This window comes from Oratosquilla oratoria, chromosome 21 (genome assembly GCF_046742065.1).
Source record: "Oratosquilla oratoria isolate Oo_2021 chromosome 21, ASM4674206v1, whole genome shotgun sequence".
In the NCBI taxonomy this organism is placed as follows: Eukaryota; Metazoa; Arthropoda; class Malacostraca; order Stomatopoda; family Squillidae; genus Oratosquilla; species Oratosquilla oratoria.
Genome location: NC_134797.1, coordinates 32,928,465 through 32,951,922, shown reverse-complemented (window position 1 = coordinate 32,951,922; position 23,458 = coordinate 32,928,465). Strand labels below are relative to the sequence as shown.

General features: G+C 40.6%; 1 protein-coding gene across 1 annotated transcript; it reads left to right on the top strand.

Annotated features, from left to right (window-relative positions):
* The first annotated feature begins 2,305 nt into the window (after positions 1-2,305).
* LOC143036839 (chitinase-3-like protein 2) lies at positions 2,306-18,633 on the top strand. Its single transcript, XM_076204654.1, has 8 exons — positions 2,306-2,660; positions 7,625-7,863; positions 8,762-8,889; positions 9,059-9,212; positions 11,404-11,495; positions 16,056-16,271; positions 16,431-16,632; positions 16,762-18,633. The coding sequence occupies exons 1-8, from the start codon at positions 2,405-2,407 to the stop codon at positions 16,900-16,902; spliced, it is 1,428 nt and encodes a 475-aa protein (XP_076060769.1). The 5' UTR covers positions 2,306-2,404; the 3' UTR covers positions 16,903-18,633.
* The last annotated feature ends 4,825 nt before the right edge of the window (positions 18,634-23,458 follow it).

The following is a 23,458-nucleotide window of genomic DNA, read 5'->3' as shown; positions in this document are numbered from 1 at the left end:
TGATGGGTGCCAGTTCTGCCAGCTCTCCCCAGCTGGCCCCAGTTGCCTCAGGAAGGAGTGAGGTATCCCGTCACTACCCAGAGCAGTAGCCTTGATCGTCTTGCGAGCCCGTCGAAGTTCCTCGATTGTAAGAGGACAGTCCGTTGAGGCGGACGTGGCTCGGACCGTTTACCGTTTACCAACCAGTTTAATATAACATTACAATCATGTAAAGACATACACGCACATATATACTGTACATACAAAAATACATACATACATTCATATACACACATGCATACATATATACACACATGCATACATATACCAAAGTTTCCCTTACAAGGGAGGTAGAAAAAAAAAAAAAAAAAACACTCCCACCCATTCCATCCACCCACTTTCCTCCCTCTTATCTTAGCACCTCCTGGATGACAGGTCATCCCTGCATCTTGCCCACTGCCCTGGGTTGCCGATTTAATATACGTATATACCACTGAATTAAACTACGGTTCGACGGCGCAGTGGTAGCGTTCGTAGCCGTCACTTCAGCGATCCGATTTTTAATTCCTCCCAGAGCTGAAATAATTTAAATATCGCTGCGATGCAAGCCGTTACCCCAACTCTCGTGGCCGGGGAGTTGGGTGTGTGTGTGTGTGCGTGTAAGATCACAAGGTTACCCAAAGATCGATTATATATGAACTCTCATCCGGGAGGGTAATAGCTATCGATCACGAGACCAACACGTCTTCCAAGACCTTAGTGAATCACACATATGTACATATATACATACATACAAAATACTTATATACATACATGATTTTAAGTCCAACACGTGATCCATGACCGTGGTGAATTACATATGCAGAATAGCAAATGTGTCTAACCCTTTAAGCTCAACTCCTTCATTCCTTTCCTTGGCGTTCTTGCTGTTCTGTATATGTACTATTGGAGCTTTGTCCTATTCTGTCACTTTTCGATTTAGTGTAAATGTCTCTATATGAAAAACAAGGGATAAGCATTTCTAGATATGGAGATACCAGAGGATTCAATAAATTTTTGAAATTGTGTTTTGAATGTCGAATATGTAACCAAGATATTTTTTCAACCACGAGCTCGTGATTCCATGCGTGTAACGAATTTAAAAATAAATGCCACAAATAAGTTGACAAGTTCTCTAGAATAAATTCTGAGAATATGAACACTCCTTCATAGCAAGAGAATTTGGTGCAATTAACAACTTAAAAATAAGTAGGTAAAAGACGCCTTGAAAATGTCGATTTCACAAGTTATATGTAGGCTTACAAATATGCACGAAAAGTGATGACACAATCTTTTCGTAACATTTAGACTACAAACATGTGAAATTCTCCATCTCTCTTTTATCTCCCATACTGTACATTGGCTACATAAAATTTATGCATTAAACATTTTAGTAACTTTGGTGACATTCTGTGACCAGTCACAGAAAATTAGTTTATGATTGAACAATAATATACTTCCATTTAAATACGAATACTGATCAGTGATCACTTTTAACTCTTATTATCAGATAAATCTTCAACCCCTCTTAAATCCCGTCTGAGGAAGAGAGCGGGGGTGGAAAGGGAGCTAACAGATAGGATTGATAAAATAATACTGGGATGACTTGAACACACGGAAAAAACGAGAGAAGAAAAGCTAACAAAAGGAGTGTGAAAGACAGAGGTGGGTAGAATGAACTTCAAGGAAAGACCGAGAATGGGATGGATGGATGGGGATGAAGTGGGTAAATGAAGAAAGTCTGTTGAGCAGGTAAGGGTATGGCAGGGGATAGGTGTGAGTGGAGAATGGTTGTGAATGGACGATAATTTGATGTAACCCGATGGGATTTCTCATCTCTCATGTCTACTACTAACGAGACGATGAAGGAGGGTCACCATGATAATGAAATGACGGAAGTAAGAATGTTTCAGCTGTAGAATGCAGTGTCTTGCTGCATTGCTTCTGACCCAGGCAATGGGTGGGGGGGGGGAGCAGGGATGGCCTCTCATTCACAAGAAACAAAAATATTTTTAAAGGGGAAAGAAATGGATGAGGGAGAAGAAGCCTTATGGTATACAGACAGAGGTAAGAAGATGACCACCTTTATGACCAATTCCGGCACTATATTGTTCTCATGGATAGAAGTGTAGCATTGAAATATTTTTTTCAGTAACACCAATGAAATGTAGTTATTCCTATGAATACGTGTGTACATCGATATACATACATACATACATTTACTTATATTGTCCTTTTCGTGGACATTCTATCCTATTCCCAGGTCCAACGTCTGGCATCTCTAATCAACAGTATGTAGCCTACTACGTAAACAAAACACACGTGTTGCATGACAACTAAGAGAAGTTCCAAACACGAAGCTGAGTTTGTGATGTGAAAACCAAAGATGACGGAAACTAAGAAACCCTTTACCACTGCTGGAGATCAGGAGGAAGAAAGATGCCTTGTAGATGAAGAATATTATGCATATGTTGGCCCAGGATCATCCTTGAAGTTGTTCATGGAAGGCGTTAGAATTATGTTAATAATTGTGGTTGTTTTCGCAGTTCTTGGTGTGATGACTTTACCAAGGGGGACGTTTAATGTCTCCAGACACCATGTATTTTCTCCCACACTCAAAGAATTCCACGATGAAAGAAGAGGTAAGAGATATGACAGAAAGTGGATATAAGCAGTGGTTACCAGTGATAGCCATGACGTATATGATTTCAACTTTTCACCACGTCACGATTTTGCCCTTTGTGGTTAGGGCATGTATTAATAGACAACAAATATAAAACCAAATCCATTAGTAGGACATTTTCTCCTGTGCAATTGTGAAATTTTATGAGTGTTCAGATTTATTTTATGAATATATGTAATGTATTCAACTGGGGAAGAAAAAATACCAGTCAGTTCCCCCTGAGAGCCATTGCTGCCAGAAATATGTCCAAGGATAGAAAAAATTGCATGAAAGACATACAGCATCATGAAGAAAGAAGTTGTTTCCTCTGGAGTAGGGTTAATGTGAGTAGGATTGGGTTGGATTTAAATTAAGTTAGGTACAAACTGGATCGGCAGTTGATTATTATCTATCATGGAATTGATACCTTTTCCAACCATTCAGAATCAGTTCTGGAAGAACAGACAAGTGTCAAAAAAGGTTCTCATTATTTTAAATAGACATCAAGTACCTTTAGTTTTGATATGAATTTCCATGATTTATGTTTTTTGGTGAATTTTTATATTGCTGCATTGAGGCCAAAAGCATCATCATCATATCTTGTCGCACCAGAACCGTGTCCATATAAGGGCAGTTTCATTCGCTTCCCCAAGGTCTTGGTCGGAGCAATGGGGACTCAATGGACATTCCCGGAGGACGTGGACCATCGTCTGTACTTCGCCACAGGGACACTGGGGGCTCTTAGTGTATCCCCACTTGTGTTTATTTGTTTATTTTCTCTCGTTTTGCCCACCTTGGCTCTTCCTCTGTTTAAGGTAACCCAGTCCTTCCTGGTTAGGTTTCCTCCTGGGGGCAAGGTCTCGTTTGGGCATGGTATGGCCTCGTTATGGCCCAGATTGTCATATTCCTGCCAACATTTTAGTCTATGGGCCACAGCTTGGGTTGGATCCAGTCCCTCCACCGTCATGAAGCTTTGGCGAGACTTCAGTCTCTGTCCAACCTGAAGGTGACCGTATAGTGGATGCCTGGGATCATTTTGTTGTTTATATTTTTCTATCTTGGTAATTATTTCGCGCCGAATGTGGGGAGGTGGAATCCCTGCCAGTCTGTAGATAGTATGTAATGGCGTTGGTTTTAGGGTACCTGTAATTATTCGACACGACCTGTTCAGTTCTGGATCTATTTTGTGTGCATGGCATGACCTGGCCCATACTGGTGCGCAATATTCTGCAGTGGAGTAACACCGTGCCAAAGCTGTTTGTCGCAGGGTGTTTGGATCTGTTCCCCAGCTGGTGGTGGCAAGTTTGCTGAGGAGGTTGTTTCTGGTTGAGATTTTTCCAATCAACTTGTTGATATGCTCTTTGTAAGAGAGAGTCCTGTCGAGAGTAACACCTAAATAGACAGGGTGTGGGTGGTGTGCCAGATCAGTGTTGTTCCATCTGATTCGTAGCTCTCTCTTGGCTTGGTGATTTTTAAGGTGGAATGCACACACCTGTGTTTTGTTTGCGTTCGCATTGAGATGCCACTTTTTGTAGTACGTGGAGAGTGTGGTTAGGGCCTCTGATAGTCGGTCTTCGTTGGTGTTGAATGAATCAGACTGAGTGGCAATGCACAGATCATCTGCATAGATGTACCTATGGGTATTCTGATACTGTGGCTGGTCATTGGTATAAATGTTGAACAGTGTTGGAGCCAACACAGATCCTTGTGGGAGTCCGTTCTTCTGGAAACGGTACCTGCTTTTCTTGCCATCCATTTCCACATAGAAACGGCGGTTTGTTAGAAGAGACTGGATGATGTGAACCAAGGTGTGATTCTGTAGTGTTTTGGCGACTTTCAAGAGGAGTGCCCTATGATTGACTGTATCGTAGGCGGCTGTAAGATCTACAAAGACAGCGCCAGTGATTTTCTTTTTCTTGAATCAATCTTCAATATATTGCGTTAGGTTCAATACCTGACTGCAGCATGAGCGGCCTGGTCTAAAGCCTGCTTGATCAGCTGAAAGTTGTTCATCAACTGTTCCCTCAATGCGTGCAAGGATCATTCTTTCATACAGCTTGTATAAGGTACACAAGAGGGATATTGGTCTATAGCTTTTGGGAGATGATGGATCTTTCCCTGGTTTGAGAAGGGCCACTACTCTGGCTTTTCTCCATATCTTAGGAATTTGGTAGGACATGGCACAGTTGTTAAATAAGATCAGTAGCCATGTCTTGGCGTTTTCCCCAAAATGTTGTATCATCTCTGGAGTGATGCCATCCTCTCCAGAAGCCTTGCCGCATTTCAGATGTTTCATTGCAGCATTTAAATCAGCTAGTGTGAAGGGTACAAGGCCTTGTTTACAATCTTGCATGATGCAACCCATCTCATGCTTCATTTTCTTTAAAAAGCCTCTCTCTTTATTGGCTGGCTTGCCGTTGAGTAGCATTTGATTAGCCACCTGGTTCGGTGTGACAGCAGCTACTCTGGGCTGGGGGGCCTTGTCTGAATTGAGTTTTTTAATTGTTGCCCAAGCTTTCTTGCTGTTATGGGTCATGTCAATATTAGTTATGATCTCATGCCAGCGTTCTTTCCTTTCCTCGCTGATTGAGGCAAGTAGGCTATCTCCGAGCTCAGTGGTACTTTCAGAGAAAGGATCTTCATTATATGCCTGAATATACTCGTTGTATTGGTCTTTGCTTTGCTCAGAAAGGCCAGGGATGTAATTCTTTCTGCATCCTCTGGGGATGTTTGTCTTTGCAACCCTCCAAACTTGTGTTTGGAATTCACCATAATGTTTGGGTGCAGGGATGATGTTAGTAAGAGCATCTTGTCTGTTGTAAAACCTACCCAATTGGCTCTGCGAAAGTTAAACCTCGGCTTGGGCTTTATTATTTGGGGTCTGATCACTGGTCTTACTGTGATTACAATTGGGCGGTGTTGGGTTTTTGGTATTGGGTCGCCGATGGATTTATCAAAGTTTAAGACGTGCCTAGATGATACAAATGCTAGGTCGGGGTTGTAACCCCTTCTCCATCGTGCACTTTGGAAGGATGTGCTATCCTTCGCATCATGGAGGATTGTTAGGTCCTTTGATGTTGCCCAATTCTCCACTGCTTCCCCATCTATATTTGTATGGCTGTACCCCCAGGTAGTACTGTGGCTGTTAAAATCACCGACAAGCAAACTTGCCTTGTCGATTTGGGGTATATTTGGCCATGTGAAGGGGGTTGATGGGGGTTTGTACACTGTAGTGACGTTGAGGTGTACAGTGTCTACCTGTAGGATCTCTAGCCCTCTTTCTGAATAGTCAATACTGTTCTTGATAATTGACTTGTCTCGTGCATAAATTGCGCTGCCATGAACGGGGCTTGCGTGATGGATAATTAGGTGCATACCAGATATTTTTGGTGGCACATGATCCTTGTGTGTTTCCTGTAGACACAATATGTCAGTGTCCAGGTTGGCGAGAATCTCAGATTTTGATGCAGACATTCCCTCAATGTTGACACTGAGGACTCTAAACTTGGTCGACGACATGTCCTGGGGCCGAGGGTTCATCCTTTTACCACCCCAGGAGTGAGCACGGGTCTGTGCGTGGTGTAGCAATTAGTCTCCGAAGATTAACAGGGGCACCACGTGAAGGTTTGCTACTTGCCAAAAGCATGAAATAGGGGTACTTGTGAAATTTCATTTCACCTGCTTGCACAGCAATTTGTATATCATTTGCATCTATATATCGACAACAACTTTTCTTAGTAACATTTCGTACGGAAATTGATGTTAAAGGATGGTGAAAAAATAATTTCCGCAACCTTCCTACTACCTGCCATTTCGTCTCACCTGCTTGCACAACAACTTGTATATTTTTTGGATCTATACTACAACAACTCCAACAACTTTTTTTAGTTATGTTTTTTCCCGCTAATTAGTATTAAGGGGTGGTGAAAAAATAATTCCCACTACCCAGCACCGAAGCGGTGTCATTGTCTAGTCCAGTCTGCAAGATGTATTGCTATCCCTGAACTCATTTTTAGGTTAGGTTAGAATTGGGAGAATAATATATGTTTCACAATAGAATAGTGGGTGATGCTCTCAACAAAAATGGTGCTTTGGTACATTATAGCGGAAAGATTGTTGGAATTATTTTTTTACCATCCCTTATTATTAATTTCCACAAGAAATGTTATTAAGAAAAGTAGTTGTAATATAGATGCAAAAAATGTACAAATTGCTGTGTGAGCAGGTGAGATGACACTTGAACAAATTCTGAAATATGGATTGCAAACATGTACAACATAGTGTTGATATGCACAGCATTCTAACAAGCTATAGCCATTGTATCTTGAGAACACAAGATGGAAAATGTTGTGCATGTTGACACTGTCTTGTATATTTACATTTCCTGTTTCATACCACTACAAGCCAACACTGCAGGCAACTATTGTAGATTACAACAAATTCATGATTAAGTGTAGATTCTTTAAACTAGTTTCAGCATGATAGTCACATTGAAAGCTGCTGGACAACATAAATTTCATTTTGAAAATCTGTGTTAGTAATATTTTCAAAATTAACCAGTTTTTATTGTCATAATGGTTTTGGCATAATATGTACAAAAACATGGAAAATTTATAGATCTAATACAGCTGAAAATATTAGTCAGTTGATCTGATTGATTACTATTACTTATTGGTTAAGTAATATGTTAAGGCTTGTTGTTGATTACTAATTGTAATCAAAAGGCATGTAGACTAAGCATTCTAAAACATAATGTTATGATGATGGCTGTCAATATGAATATTGTCATGAACAACAAGCACTAATGTCTTGACTTAGGGAATTTAAGGTATCGTGGAGTTAATGAATTGTGGAACTTCAGATATGTAGCATTTGCAAACCCAGTGCACATGGTTCTTTGAAGTATTTGTCTTTTTGTAAGTTAGATATTCCTTTTCTTTTCAGTGTTCCATCATGATTTGACATATTGGGTAAAGAAAATTAGCATTAGTACTGTCATCCAGAAACCCAACATAGATGTGAATCCTGCAATCAAAAGAGTCTGCTATTATGCCATTCCTACTGGGGATACTGGAGGGTTGCTGCCAGAAGACGTAGATGTTTCTTTGTGCACACACATTATGCTTGCATTTGCCCATGTTGGCAACTCTACTATTCATATGTCAAACCCAGGAGATGCTGAGGTAAGAGTACTTGGGAAACTATTGTGGACTGCATAGTTAAGAAGATATTTGGTGATTTACTGGATCTTGTAATTTTTTATCAAGCCCCATTGTGGATTAAAAGATCTACAAGATTACTAGCAGAATTCATGTATGAATGTGTCACATGGGGGTAGATTTAATCAATTCTTCCACCCATCCACCCCTATAAATGAAGGAGTGTGTGTTATTAATATCTCAAAAACTTATTCCATGTATGGAGTATTGGCTGCATAAATTCTATGTAGTCAGTGTTTTAGAGACTTTCAACACACCCATACAGACCAGTCATGCAGCATTCTTTTATGATTGGAAACTAAACTCTTTTTAAAGAAGAATGGAGATAACTTTTAACTTCTATTAACCCTCCTTTCTATAATTTTATAGTTACTTTGTAAGGAATCTCAATATCTGTCATACTGAATGAGTATTAGGATGGATGATGGGTTCCTTCTTGTGGTAGTTTTACAAGATGGATATTAGAAAGAATCGTCTCCATGTTGCTTGTTTTTAGACCTCGTCACACCCTTACCTCTGTTTAGTCTCCTGACTGGGACCAATATCTCTCAATATAATTTTTTCTTATATGGAAACCTAACACTTGGCAACTCCTCCCCACCTTCTCCAAGCCAATAAAATAAAAACAGACCTACATTAATACAACACAGATAACAGTACTACATTTTTTGCAAAAAATCAATAGGAGGGCCATTGATTATTACTATGGGGCTGCACTGAGACCTGAAGCAACAATTATTGATATTATGAAACAAGTAGCAGCAGTGTGTGTATTTGTAGGGGTAGATGAGTTTTAGTACTGTACAGATATATCCAGGAAATAGCTTCTATCTCAGTTGATTGTGACCATAACCCTTTTCAGATCTTTAAGAGGGTTGTGAACCTGAAGAAGAAGGCTCCCAATCTGAAGGTTCTGCTGTCAATAGGAGGAGCAGATGGAGATTGCAAAAGTTTCTCAGACCTCGTAAAAAGTCCCAAAGAAATAGCAATGTTGGTTTTATACTATTATTTTCATCATATGACAGTATGCTTTTATTATGTACTGTTTGCAGTTAGTATAGTCAGTGTTGTTATAATAAAGCAATCCTATGTGTTCAGATGATGGTACATTCCCCAAATAGCACTTCATTAAACTGATTTTGTAAGTTTTACATTGCAGATTTGCATATAATGCTCACAAGTTTCTTATTAAATATGGACTAGATGGCTTAGATTTGGATTGGGAATTTCCTGGATGGCCCATATCAGAGAAAAATGAGGAAGAAAAGTTTTTATTTACAAAACTCTGCATTCAACTGAATAATGCCCTCAAAGTAAGTGTACCAATCAGATGATTTTATAGCTGTAGGATGTTGTTAGCCATTGGGAGTGGGTGGGGCTTGGGGGGAATAGGGAGTGGCTATATGTTAATGATATTTTGATGTAGCCTGAAGGGATTTTTCCCTATCGTCACTTTTTCTGCATGAGGGCATGGAGAAGGAGGGGTGTCACTGGTTAAGTGCAGCACCCTTGCTGTGTATATGCTGTGTCTTGCTGTATTGCTTCTCACCCAGGGCAGTGGGCAGGATACAGGGATGACCTGTCATCCATAAGGAGCTAAGATAAGAGGGGGATAAGGGTGAAGAATGGGAATGGGTATATGCCTTTTGACTTGGCTTCCCCTCCTATAAGTGGGAAAAACCTTTTGGTGTATAGATAGATACATACATACATACATATACCAAAGGTTTTTTCCCCCTTCACGGGAGATAGATAATGTTGTTAACTCCTTCAATATGATGACGCCTACGTAGGCGTCATGAGGAGCAAGTGGGTATGTAGTTGTACCTGCGAGACCCCCATACTCTGTAAATTGGCTTCATCATATTTTCTATGGTTATCAAAATTCACGGGTGAAAGAGAACGAGCAATACAGCGGTAGCTTTATTTTTTATAATGCGAGTATTATGATGCAACATCGCACGTCTGGCAGCTAATGCTGCCCGAGAGATTTTGGCCCGGAGTGAAGGGGTTAAAGATGACTAATAGGGGTAGAGCAAATGGACAGGGTATCTTCATTCTGTATTTTCTTGTAGTGATTGGTCAAGACATGCTGTAAAGAATGAGTGAAGAAAGATTAGCAAAAAGAAAAATTAATGTGGAAAGCACCAAGAATGAGGTGGAAGGATGGATGGGGTTGGAGGGGTCACTGGATGCAAGAGGAATGTCTTTTGAGCAGGAAAGGGAGAGGGCAAAAGATAGGTGTGAGTGGAAAGTGGTTGTAGATAGATCAAGAATTTATGTATCCTGAAGAGATTTCTTCTCATCTGCCCTGTATGTATGAAGCGGCCTTGCTGTGGATGTGCTGTATCTCGCGACACTGCTTCTGACCCAGGGCAGTGGACAAGGTGCAGGGATGACCCGTCATCCAGGAGGTGCTCAGATAAAAGGGAGGGTGGAGGGGTGTGGAGTGTATTCAGGGATGGAATGGGTGGAAATGATTTTATGCCTTTTCCTTTTTGGCTACCTCCCTTGTAAGGGGGAAAAAGCCTTGGTATATGTATGTATGTATGCCCTGTATGTGTCTTGGGTGGTTGACGTGGGATTGCCTTGTAATGGAACAGTGAGAATATGTTGGAAGGTTGGTTTGATACTTCCAAACACGTTGGTGGTTCTCTTCTTTATTGAGGTCTGCCTAGTTCTGCCTACAAACATGGCTGGCAGGTTCGAAGAAACTTCGGAAGTACCAGATTTTCCTAGCTAACTTAATCTAATTACAAAAATGGGCGTGCCCACAAGAAGGCAGCCAATTATATGGTTATCGTTATCAAAAATGGGCGTGCCCCCCGAGAAGGGCAGCCAATAGAATGTCTTGAGGTGCAAGAGGGGGCCAGAGCCGTAGGTGTGAACTCTGACCCTGGATTGAGCGCAAAGTCGTGTTGTTTGGGTGATTTGACAGATGAATGTAGGGGAGGTCACTTCATGACCTCTGATAGCGCAGCTGAGGTCCACGCGGTGAATGGGCCGTTCTTCGATGGGCCTCTCGTAATGAAAGGCCTCTCTTCTTGGAAGTGGAGGTAAGCGCAGCTGTCATCTGCCGCTGTGGTCCACGTGATGAATGGGCCGTTCTTCGATGGGGCCTCGCGTGAAAGAAATCGTCTGCCGCCTCGCGGGGGAAAGAAATCATCTGCCGCCTCACAAATAAACCAATTTTGGTTGTTGGGCCTTGCTGTGGAGGACAAGGGTAGCCCTTCATATGTGAGGAGCTAAGATGGAAGGGTTAGTGAATGGGCTTTTGGATGGGTGTGGGATGGTTGTAGGGTGGGTTTATGCTTTGACTCACTCACCTGCCCTACAGTGGTTAAAGGGTTGTTTTGTTATATGTATATACAACAAGGTAAGTACATAAGGAAATCACATCATTGTAACAGTCAAATTTATGAATTTAGGAGTGGTAACAGGACTTTTTAGTGGGCAGTGTAACTGGTGATCTGAATGAAAAGAAATTATATTCTTTCCTTATAGTTGGCATCCCACCCTCCGCTGCTGCTTACTGCTGCTGTTAGTGCATCTAAAGCTATTATTGACAGAGCTTATGAATTACCCAAGGTTAGCAAGTAAGTATTCACGTTTGTGCTTGGTGTTTTACTTTGTTTTGTGTGGTGCTATATCCTTGTGATTGAGTTATGAGATTGTGATTAGAGGAGACAGGAAAGAACAAATTCATATGTGATATAAAGTGCTTTTTCAAATAATTAAGGATTAGATACAGCTACCTCCCTTATATGGGGAAAGAGGCCCTTAGTGTACAGATAGAATAGGATTAGATATGCCTTGACTTTTTTTTTTTTTTTTTGTAGGAATATACCCTTTAGGGCTACAGAGAGCAGGGTGCCTATTCCCACTCTCCCATGTGAAAGGAAAAGGATGAGTGGAGGTTGAGGTAAATTGTAGGTTGAGAGAAGCAAGTAAATTCCATGGAGGGTTAAAAAGTGTATTTAGAAATAGGCATTTGGGAATGGATGCAAAGAGGAGTATTTACCTAGTTGTGCCTAGTTGTATTATATGGGAAGAAAGCTATGCTTGTAGTGACCCGTCTTTGTATCCTTCAGCATCTAGTTTGTTCTTTAATTCTTGTATAGTTTTTGCACACACTATTGTCTCATCCAATTTGTTCCAGATGTCTACCATTCTGTGTGGGAAACTATTCTTTTTCAGATCTCTTTTATAACTATCCTTTTTGAGTTTCTTTTCATGTTCTCTTGTTTTTCTCTTATCCCACTTTAATAAATCATCTTTGTCAAGGACTTTCACCCCTTTCATAATTCTGTAAATGGCCAGTAGATCTCCTCTTTCTCTAGTTTGTTCCAGGGTCGACAGTTCCAGTTTAGACAATCTTTGTATATTAATTTGGAGAGTGTTGGTTCCATCTTTGTTGTTGCTCTTTGGATTATTTCTAATTTCTTTATATTCTTTTTTGTACTGGGTGTCCATAGTGTTGAAGCATACTCCAATCTTGGTCTTATCAGTGCGACTAATATTTTCTTTACCATTTCCTCATCCAAGTAGTCAAAGGCCACTTTCACTGATTTTAGTAAATTGAAAGTTTCTCCAACTATTTTGTTAATATGCTTGTCTAGTAACATGTCTTTGCTGATAATTACTTGTAGGTCCCTTTATGAGCTAATTTTTTTTTTACTTCGTTTGTACATACATACATACATACATACATACATATACCAAGGCTCTTTCCCCCTTCCAAGGGAGGTAGCCAAAAAGGGAAAGGCATAAAAACACTCCCACCCATTTCATCCCTAAATACACTCCACACCCCTCCCACCCTTCCTCTCATCTGAGCACCTCCTGATATTCTATTTTTACTTTTTCCAAACTCTATTATACTACATTTCTTGATGTAGTGCAGAATGTCTAAAAAAAGAAGGTACAGTGATGGTGAACTGGCTGGTGGGGGTTATTTAATGTTTGCTGGAGAGAGGGTAGAGTGCCGGAGGACTGGAGGAGTGTCTGTATAGTTCCACTTTACAAAGGAAAAGGGGACAAGTGTGAGTGTAGTAGTTTCAGAAGGATTAGCTTGTTAAGTGTAGTTGGGAAGGCTTATGGGAGGATCTTGATTGAGAGGATTAGGAGAGGAACAGAGGGAGTAATTGGTGAGGAACAGTGTGGATTTAGGACAGGTAGAGGTTGTGTAGATCAGATTTTTGTGGTAAGGCAGATATGTGAGAAAGCTATAGGAAAAGGTGAGGATGTTTTTTGAGCTCTTATGGATCTGGAAAAGGATTATGACAGGGTAGAGAGGAAGGCACTGTGGGAGGTTTTGCAGATATACGGGATAGGAGGAAAGCTTCTAGGAGCTCTCAAGAGTTCTTACGTGAGTAGTAGAGCACGCGTCAGGATTAGAAATGGAGAGAGTGAGTGGTTCGAGGTAAAGGTGGGACTTCGTCAGGGATGTGTTATGTCGCCCTGGCTGTTCAACTTATACATGGATAGCGTGGTGCGAGAGGTAAATGCTAGGGTGGTGGGTCAGGGATTGGAGATGGTTAAAGAAATGGAGAAAAGTGGGAGGTGAGCCAGCTGTTGTTTGTGGACGACAGTGCACTTGTAGCAGGATCAGAGGAGGGATTGAGGAAGTTGGTGACAGAGTTTTGTAGAGTGTATGATAGAAGAAAGTTAAAGATAAATGTGGGTAAAAGTGAGGTGATGAGATGTACAAGGAGTGAAAGTGGTAGCAGACTGGAAGTGAGCATTAAGGGAGAGCGACTGGAGGAAGTGGATAGTTTTAGATACTTAGGTGTGAATGTGGCAGGAAAGGGTGGAGTGGAGGTGGAGATAGAATGTAGACTGAGAGAAGCGAGTAAATGCCTTGGTGGATTAAAAAGTGTAACGAGGAATAGACGTTTGGGAATGAAGGCTAAGAGGAGATTGTATGAAGGAGTGATTGTGCCAACAGCACTGTATGGGGCAGAAACATGGAACATAAGAGAGGAAGAGAGGAGTTTGAATGTGTTTGAGATGAGGAGTCTGAGAAGTATGATTGGGGTTACTAGGCTGGATAGAGTGAGAAATGAGGAGGTGAGGAGGAGAACGGGGGTGGTAAGGGAGTTGGGAGATGGGGTTGATGGTTTGGACACATGGAAAGAATGAGTGAAGACTAGTAAAAGAGGTATGGAAGGCAGATGTGGAGGGAGTGAACATGAGGAGGTGACCTAGGATGAGATGGATGGGATGAAAAGGGCTTTAGGGAAGAGGGGAATGTCTGTTGAGGAAGGACAGGAGAGGACAGAAGATAGGGGTGAATGGAGAATGGTTGTATATGGATGATGTTGTGATGCATGAGGTGGAATGGGTGGGGGGATGGGGGGTGAGGTAGTATGTGTGAGAAAAATTTGATGCAGCCCAAAGGGATTTCTCCCTGTCTTCTCTTTTTCTGCATGAGGGGATGGAGAGGGGGTTGCTGATTTAATGAATTGGCCTTGCTGTGGATGTGCTGTGTCTTGCGACACTGCCTCTGACCCAGGGCAGTGGACAAGATGCAGGGATGACCCATCATTGAGGAGGTGCCAAGATAAGAGGGAGGGTAGAGGGTGGAGGGGAGTGGAATGTATTAGGGATGGAATGGGTGGGCATGGTTTTTTATGCCTTTTCTTTTTGGCTACCTCCCTTGTAAGGGGGAAAAAGCCTTTGGTATATGTATGTATTTTTTAGTAAATCATTCCTATCAAGGATTTCCATTCCTTTCATGATTCTATAGATAGCCAGTAGATCACCTCTTTCTCTTCTCTGCTCCAGTGTTGGTAGTTCCAATTTGGATAATCTTTGTATGTTAATTTGGAAAGAACTGGTGCCAACTTTGTTGTTGTTCTCTGTATTCTTTCTAATTTCCTTATATTCTTTTTAGTACTGGGTGTCCATAGTGTCACTGTGTAATCCAGTTTTGGTCTAATCATTGTAACTAACATTTTTTAATCATTTCTTCAAGTAGTCAAATGCCACTTTCACTGACTTTAATAGGTTGAAGGTTTCTCCGACTATTTTGTTTATATGTTTATCCAGTGTCATGTCTTTGCTGATTATTACTCCAAGATCCCTTTCTGAGTACACTTTTTTATTTCTTCACCAATGTTGTAATTTTTTTAAATTCTGTTTTTACTTTTTCCAAACACCATTATGCTACATTTCTTAATATTGAAGTTCACTTCGCACTTTTGAGTCCATTTCCAGATTTTGTCCAGGTCTGATTGTAATGAATCACAGTCCTCTTCTGTTCTTTCTTTAGTATTTTTGTGTCATCTGTGAAGAAATCTATATAACATTCAACTCCTTCATCCATGTCATTTATGTATATATGGCAAACATGATTGGAGCCAGCACCGACCCCTGTGGGACACCACTTATCATTTCTTCCCACTTTGAGTATTTGTCTCCAATTACTACCCTCATTTTTCTCATAGTCAGGAAGTCCTCCATCCATTCTAATAATTTACCTCCGGTGCCACCTATTGATTCTAATTTTCTTATTAATTTCTTGTGTGGTACCTTATCAAATGCTTTTTGTAGGTCTAGATAGGCACAGTCTGCCCATCCATCCCTCTCTTGTATTACAGATTGACCTCTCATGAACGGACTAAAAGGGGGGTAACAGTGTCCGTTGATGTGAATAATCCGTTGATTTGGAGTGGTTTTTGGGTGGCATAGTGATTGCACAGCACTAAACAACAGCACCAAAAACACGGAAAACACCGCAAACACAACTAATTAATGTCCATTAATGAGAGGTCAATCAATATATCTATTAGTGTGTGTGTGTGTGTGTGTGGTCAGCATTACTCATAGATTGGGCCATGTATGAACTCTTAGCACTCGTCTGGAAGGGCAATAGCTGTTTATTGTACACGTAAACATAAACACAATGAATCAAACACTCTCCTACTATATACACACCTTGCCCTGATAATAAAGGCTTCTGTGTATTCACCTGGTATGAGTAGGTGAAGGTGGGACATGCCTGCTGATAGGGCAGAAGAAGATACACATTCAGCCCTTGGTTCTCTGCAGAAGTTCACCATTGAGTTTGGGGTTGTCTAGAGCACAGTGAGATAGGCTACAACTAACAGACAAGACTTTACTATTTTCTTAAAGAATCCTTTCATCCCTTCTAGGTATTTAGACTTCATATCACTGATGGGATATGATTACCACTACTTTTCAAAATTTTTGCCCTTTACTGGTTACAATGCCCCACTACACAAGCGGAATCAAGAACATGGTACCGTTAGTGAATTGAATATAGAATGGTCAGCCTCATACATGCTAGAAAAGGGTGTTCCACGAGAAAAGTTAGTGGTTGGCATTCCAACATATGGTCACTCTTGGAGGTAAGCTTTGCTTTAACTAACCAATGTGTTCCATATCGGTTAATTTTCAGATTTACCCATCAACAGTTTAAATTTGAACCTAAAATACACAGTATAATTGGATCTGCTTTTGAAGTTTGTATTATATTTCTGTTAATCACAAAACAATGATAATTTCAGGCTCATTTTTCCTGGATGGAATAAAGTAGCATCACCAGCTGTAGGTCCAGGAATTTATAATGGCAGTGTTTCATATCCAGAAATTTGCAAGTTCCTTGGAAATGGTGCTCAGAAAGTGTATGATCCTGTTAGTAAAGTTCCATATGCCTTTAAAGCTCAGGATTGGATTTCTTATGATGACTTACAGAGCACTGCAGCAAAGGTGAGTCATTATTACAGAGGTAGTATTGTTTCAAAATATAGTGAGATGTATGCCCACATTCCAATAAAACTCATGTATAGCCACTTTCCTGTGTTAATAATGATGTAAATGTGCGTTTGTCTTTTTCAGGTGGAATGGATCAAGTCAAATAATTTTAGTGGCATCATGACTTGGAACTTAAATTGTGATGATTGGCGAGGATCTTGCTCATATATCCGTTTTCCTTTGCACAAAGTTATTCGTGATGGGACAATTAGAATTGAAAACTAAATGTTCGAGAATGCAAAATTGTTACACATTCAAGATGTGCATAATTTTGTAATTTCATGGATGGGAATGGGTATATTTGCCTTTTGACTTTGGCTACCCACCAGGCAAGGGGAAGAAAGCCCGTGGTATAGAGTTCTGTTGGATATCAGGTGTTGATATTATGTAAATACAGTTGCCTCTTTTTATATGAGTTTAAATTTTGTTTTAGTGATAATGCACAAGAAATAATGGGAAAGGGAAATTTATATTTTGCACAATTTTTTGAGTTGCACAAATTGCATTGAAGAAAAATAAAGTATGTTGGCTTCATGAGCATTGTAAACTGATTACTAACTGGTGTCCCTGACCTATTTATGCATTATATTAGCTGGCACCACATGTGTTAATGAAAATATGATTTTGCACTCCCCTGTGCATGACTAACTCTTGCATTGTGAAGTGTTTATGTACTCTCTTAATAGTATTGTGTGATATTAGCATATAGTTGTCATGGCCAGTAAGCATTCTGTTAGTGGTAAAGCTGATATTTACCTAATTGTGAAATACATAATTTTGTAAATGCTCATAGGATCCCATCTATAAACAGAGTCTACATTTATCCAGCTCTGCTTTAAATTCATTTGTGTTGTCTGCCTAAATTGTTTCCTCTAATTTATTCTACAAGACACCAGTGAGAGTATGGAAAGGAGATAAAAACAGCAACAGACTTATTGGTTGTAAGTGGACTGCTTGTGAATTGAAAGGGGGTGTAAACAGTGGAAACAGAACCATTGACTTAATTTAAGTGTAGGAGGTCACGATGCTGATAAGTTATATTGGGATTGGCCTTCATATATTTATCTAGGTGTTTTTCAGTGTCATTTGAATTTGTAACATGAATAGGTATTTTGTTCCAAACCTTTAAAATGCAGTGGTCCTGCAAAATAGACAGTGGAGCTTCCTGTCATCACACAGAGGACACTGAATACCTTATCTTATACTGCCCCACCCAAGCCAAATCAAGACAACACAATTTTTATGCCATGAGTGACTTGTGGGGCAGTCCAGTGGCTGTTGTCAGTCACCAGGGAGCCATAGGTCTTCTACAAGAGAGACCTAGGCACGGATTTTCTGGGTTTTGCATTTCTTTGTACATTTTCACTTTCCACTCCTGGCCTTTATCAAGGACATCCAGTAGCAGTTTACAATCCTCTTGTCATTATTTTCATGATCTTGGAAACATCAACAAGTAAGTTAATGCATCCATCCATCACATTGATATATATCAAAAACATCACAGGTGCCAGCTTCAAGTCATCCAGTACTCCAGTAATCATCTCTTCAATCTAGTATATGCTATTCTTATAAGTCTAGTGGATGGGAGTGGAGTATGTGTGGATGGAATGGGTGGGAGTGGATTTTGTGACTTTTTTGGCTACCTCCCTTGTAAGGGGGGAAAAGCCTTTAGTATATGTATGTCTATCTTCCAGGAAATCATTCATCCATTCCAGGATGCATTCTTCAACACCAACATTTTCTATCAACTTAAATCTTTTGTATGCCACCTTATCAAAGACCTTCTCAGGGTTCATTTATACACAGTCTATCTAACCCTTTTTTCCATTTAGCACATCAACTACTATCAGATAGAAGCTTAACAGTCAATTGGTTCACTACCCAAAGTCTGTTTTTGAAAGAGACTCACAACTCCCAGGTAAGTGGTAAGTCACTGGATTGACCTACAAGTAAAAATATATATATATATATATATTGTATTTGGGTAAAGCTAAAGAATGGCAATGTTCAAAAAGGTGTTCAGTGTCTTCTGTGGTGATTGCATCTGGGGGAGTTTGCTTCTGTGGCCAGACCTATCGTATGGTGGAGGGATTTCTCTGTAGAGCTGTTGTCTGGAGGAGTTAGGTGGAGTGAGTTTCTTGGTAAGTTTTGGAGTGCTTGCTTTGTGATCTGAGTGTTTCTATATATTTTTTTTCTCTCCTTTTTTATGGTTGAATTGTGTGGTGCAGATGGTAGATATTGTAGATGTTTAAGTAACATGCTCCCAGTGTCTTTTTTTATGTAATGGGATGGATGAGTGGAATAAACACATTCCTGATAGCACTCTGAATATGCTACATATTGATATTAAGCTCAGTCCACACTGAGCCTCCTGCAATGCTACATAAGACAGTTGGCAGTGTCCACACTGTCTGTCAGCACTGTCACAATATCAGTATGGACCTGGCCAGGCTCACACTGACAGTGTGCACACTCAACACTGCATTCAATACTGCATACTGTCTCATGCAGTGCTTCACGAGGCTTACTGTGGATCTGGCCTTACACAGCCATGTAACACAACCCTATATCAGGAATGTGCCATTTAGGTAGGCAAAGTAGGCAGTGCTTACTCTGAGAATGAATGAATTTTCTGTACAAATAGGCTAATACAATTAGTACATAAACTTTCATAATGTCACTATCCTTTTATTATTCTGACAAATCATTTGATGACATTTTACTCCATAGAATGATGAACTGCCTACCCTGAGTTAATTACTGATGGCACGTGCCTACTCTATATAGGTATAAATTACGAGATTTTTACGATGTGTTCTCATAGAATGTCACTTGTGCATAAAAGGAGAGGTAGCTGTATCTATACTTTCTGTACATTCCATAGATGAATAGGTAAGTTGAAAAAGAGTTAAATTTGCTATCTCCAACAGATCCTACTGTGTAACTTGTGGATAATTATTTAACATCATCTACTTTGTCTGTGATTTTATTTTATATTTACATATATGTTACCGTGTGATATCCCCAACCAAAACAGTGTTATCTTGTATGCATAATACATCTGTCTGCTGTACACTCTATATCTCATTTCATCCAACCTTAATGCTTCTTGCTGTCTGATGGGTCTTAAACTTAAACCTACTGTATTAGATGACACCATGTTCACTATTTAAGAGATTTTGCAAAAGAAAATATAGCATAAAAAAATGCAAATGTCTTTCAGCATACATATACCAAGGCTTTTTCCCCCTTACAAGGGAGGTAGCCAAAAAGGAAAAGGCATTAAATCACTCCCACCCATTCCATCCCTGAATACACTCCACACCCCTCCACCCTCCCTCTTATCTTAGCACCTCCTGGATGACGGGTCATCCCTGCACCTTGTCCACTGCCCTGGGTCAGAAGCAGTGTCGCAAGACACAGCACATCCACAGCAAGGCTGCTTTATTAAATCGGTGACCCCCCCCTCTCTGTCCCCCCATGCAAAAAAGGAGAACATGGGGAGAAATCCCTTCAGGCTGCATCAAATTTTGCTCACACATACTACCTCCCCCCTCCCATTCCACCTCATGCATCTAAATATAATGAAACAATTTGTATATGTCCATGTAGTGCAACCAAGCTATGAAATTAAAACGGATATTTCCACAAGATGAAGAATGCCAATACATCAAAACAATGTTTATGTAATTAAAATCCTGGAGTTTGTCATCAAACACTAAGAAAAAGGCATAAAAATGAGTGAGTGAATAAATAAAATAAGTAAATAAATAAAGATAAGGTTACCAATGCAGTGAACCAGCAAGACCATACAAAACAAAGCCCTAATTACAATTACATATACCAACAGCTTTTTCGATTATACAAGTGAGGTAGACAAAAATCAAAGGCATAAAATCCACTCCTACCCATTCCATCCCCACATACTCCACCCCCATCCACCCTACTCCTTCCCTTCCTCTTATCTTAGCTCCTCCTGGGTGATGGGTCATCTCTGCATCTTGCCCACTGCCCTGGGTCAGAAGTAATGTAGCAAGATACAGCACATCCACAGCAAGGCTGCTTCATTTAGTTGGCAACTCCCCTCTCTGACCCCTCATGCAGAAAAAGAGAAGACAGGAAGAAATCCCTTCGGGCTGCTTCAAAATATGATTCACACTTACCCCCACCATCCCCCACCCACTCCCATGCACCACAACATCATCCATATACAACCATTCTCTACTCATCCCTATCTTCTGCCTTCTTCCTTCCTCAAGACATTCCTTACTTCCCAATGCCCCTTTTACCCCATCCATCCATCTCATCCTTGGTCGCCCGCTCATGTTCACTCCTTCCACATCTCTTTTACCAACCTTTCTTCACTCATTCTTTCCATATGTCCAAACCATCCCAATACTCTTTCATCAACCCTATCTCCCAACTCCCTTTCCACCCTTGCTCTCCTCCTCACCTCATTTCTAATTCTATCCAACTTAGTAACCCCTTCCATACTTCTTACACATTTCATCTCAAACACATTCAAACTCCTCTCTTCCTCTCTTATGTTCCATGTTTTTGCCCCATACAGTACTGTTGGAACAATCACTCCTTCATACAATCTCCTCTTAGCATCCATCCCCAAATACAGCACACCCACTATCTACGTAGCAAAACCCCCATATATGCCAAGAAACATCAAAACAACACCCAGTTACCTCTATCACACACAAATACTCTCTTCCTCCACAACCACCAGGCACCAGCCTCCAGAAGCATATCCATAATATCATTCACTGCTCCATCAACAAACTGAAAGACAATATATTGCGGCATGCCAGACCCCTTAATATCCGTCCCTCTGAATCCTCTCTCTTCTGAAAGGACAGAGTCCACCTAGCCAGACTATGGTGCGACCCCTATCCAGCCTTTCTAAGCTACCAGAAGAGGCTGGATGACCACATCACAGATAACTCTCCAGAATGTAACATTTCATCCCATACTATACAACACATTATGGAAGACTGCATTGTACACAATCACACACACCAACACAATATATGCTCTATAAAGGATTTGTGGGAAAACCCCTTTCCAGCTGTGGCATTCCTCAGGGAGATGGGACTGCTTGGCCAGACAGTCGAGGGAATGACAACAACCTACTGACCAACACTACTTTCTCAAAGGGCCTGAATCATGCTCTCTTTGCTGGGCAGGGAGCAGTCGTGATCTACACAGATTCAAGGAGTGCTATTGACATCACCTGGTCAGGGAGCAGTTGTGATCTACACAGATTCAAGAAGTGCTATTGATATCATCTGGTCAGGGAAGACAACAGATGACATCTATTTAATAAAGTCAATCCAGAATTCACTGAAATTTGCACCAGCAAGAGAGGTCTGCAAAGTTTCATTGGATCCTCAGTCATATTGGGTTTATAGGGAATGCTATTGCAGATGCTACTGCCAAGGTAGCAATAAAGTTCAGCAGGATCACACTGCCCTTGGCACCTGCGATCACACATGTCAAGGGCATCACCAACAAGAAGGCCAGATTGACAGCCAGGGTTGACCATGGCAGACATTGTGATACTTCAGACTCAGCACGGTGGTACTACCTCATCACTAGGTGCAAGGCCATCCACCTACCTCCTGGTAGAAGGATAGAATCAATCTTCCACTAGATTCACCTTGGATATTGTTGTTGATAGCAAGTGTTACATGCGGGGAGAGATAATCACAAGCACTGTAAACTCTGTGGGGCTGTGGTACAACAGCCCCTCCATCACAAGGCAACCCTCAACTTCCTGAAGGTACACACTCCCACTAGTCCTGTCTAAGATCGAGGGGTGCCCTCATTTCCTGATCTCTGAGTACTGCCACTTCTAACAGTGGCATCATATGGACACCACCTCCTGATTTTGTGTTAAAAAAAAATCACTGCCACAACCCTTGCTATGGAAGTAATATGCCAAACCAGTGAGGCAATAATTAACAAAATTGAGAGCAAAAGAATGAGAATGAGAAGGCCATCAAGGCTGGTGTATATGTGATTTTGTAAAATGTTACGTGGCCTTTTATGAAACACACATTCTTGAACACTGATCTTTGAAACCGTGCCACCATAAAAATTTAACTGCACATATATATATATATATATATATATATATATATATATATATATATATATGTATGTGTGTGTGTGTGTGTATGTGCAGTTAAATTTTTATATTTATTCATATTGTTACTTGGAAAATAAAGCAAAATATATGTTTTATTCGTCAACAGCGTTTGTGAATTAGGTTGCACAATCTTTATTTCTGATTGAATTACTTGGTTTCATAATAAATACTATATTTTAATTCTTGCAATTCTTAATCATGCCCATATAATGAATGGCAAAGACACTTTATACCTTCTAGCGAACATAAAATTTCATCAGTTAAAACAAACTCGAGCAATGTGGTTCGTTGATCTGCACACTTAAGGCAGTCAACAGTTTCCCCTCTATGCCACATAATGATACACTTGATTATTGGGTGTGGAGTGCTGCTTCAGATCACCTACTCGAGTTTCGAGCCTTCCGAACGTGACCGAGTTCGGCGCAGTGCATGAATGATTGACTTGACGAAAGTGCCGGACTGTTTTGTCTACATCATTCGTATGACTTTAATTGTAACGCAAGAGGGATATTCCACCCGCTTAAAGCTCTGGTGTGGACTGAGTATAGTCAACGACATGTCTGAATTTGTCCAAATTTTAGCTGGTGTGTTTCATACACACATTTCGACATTAAAAAAAAA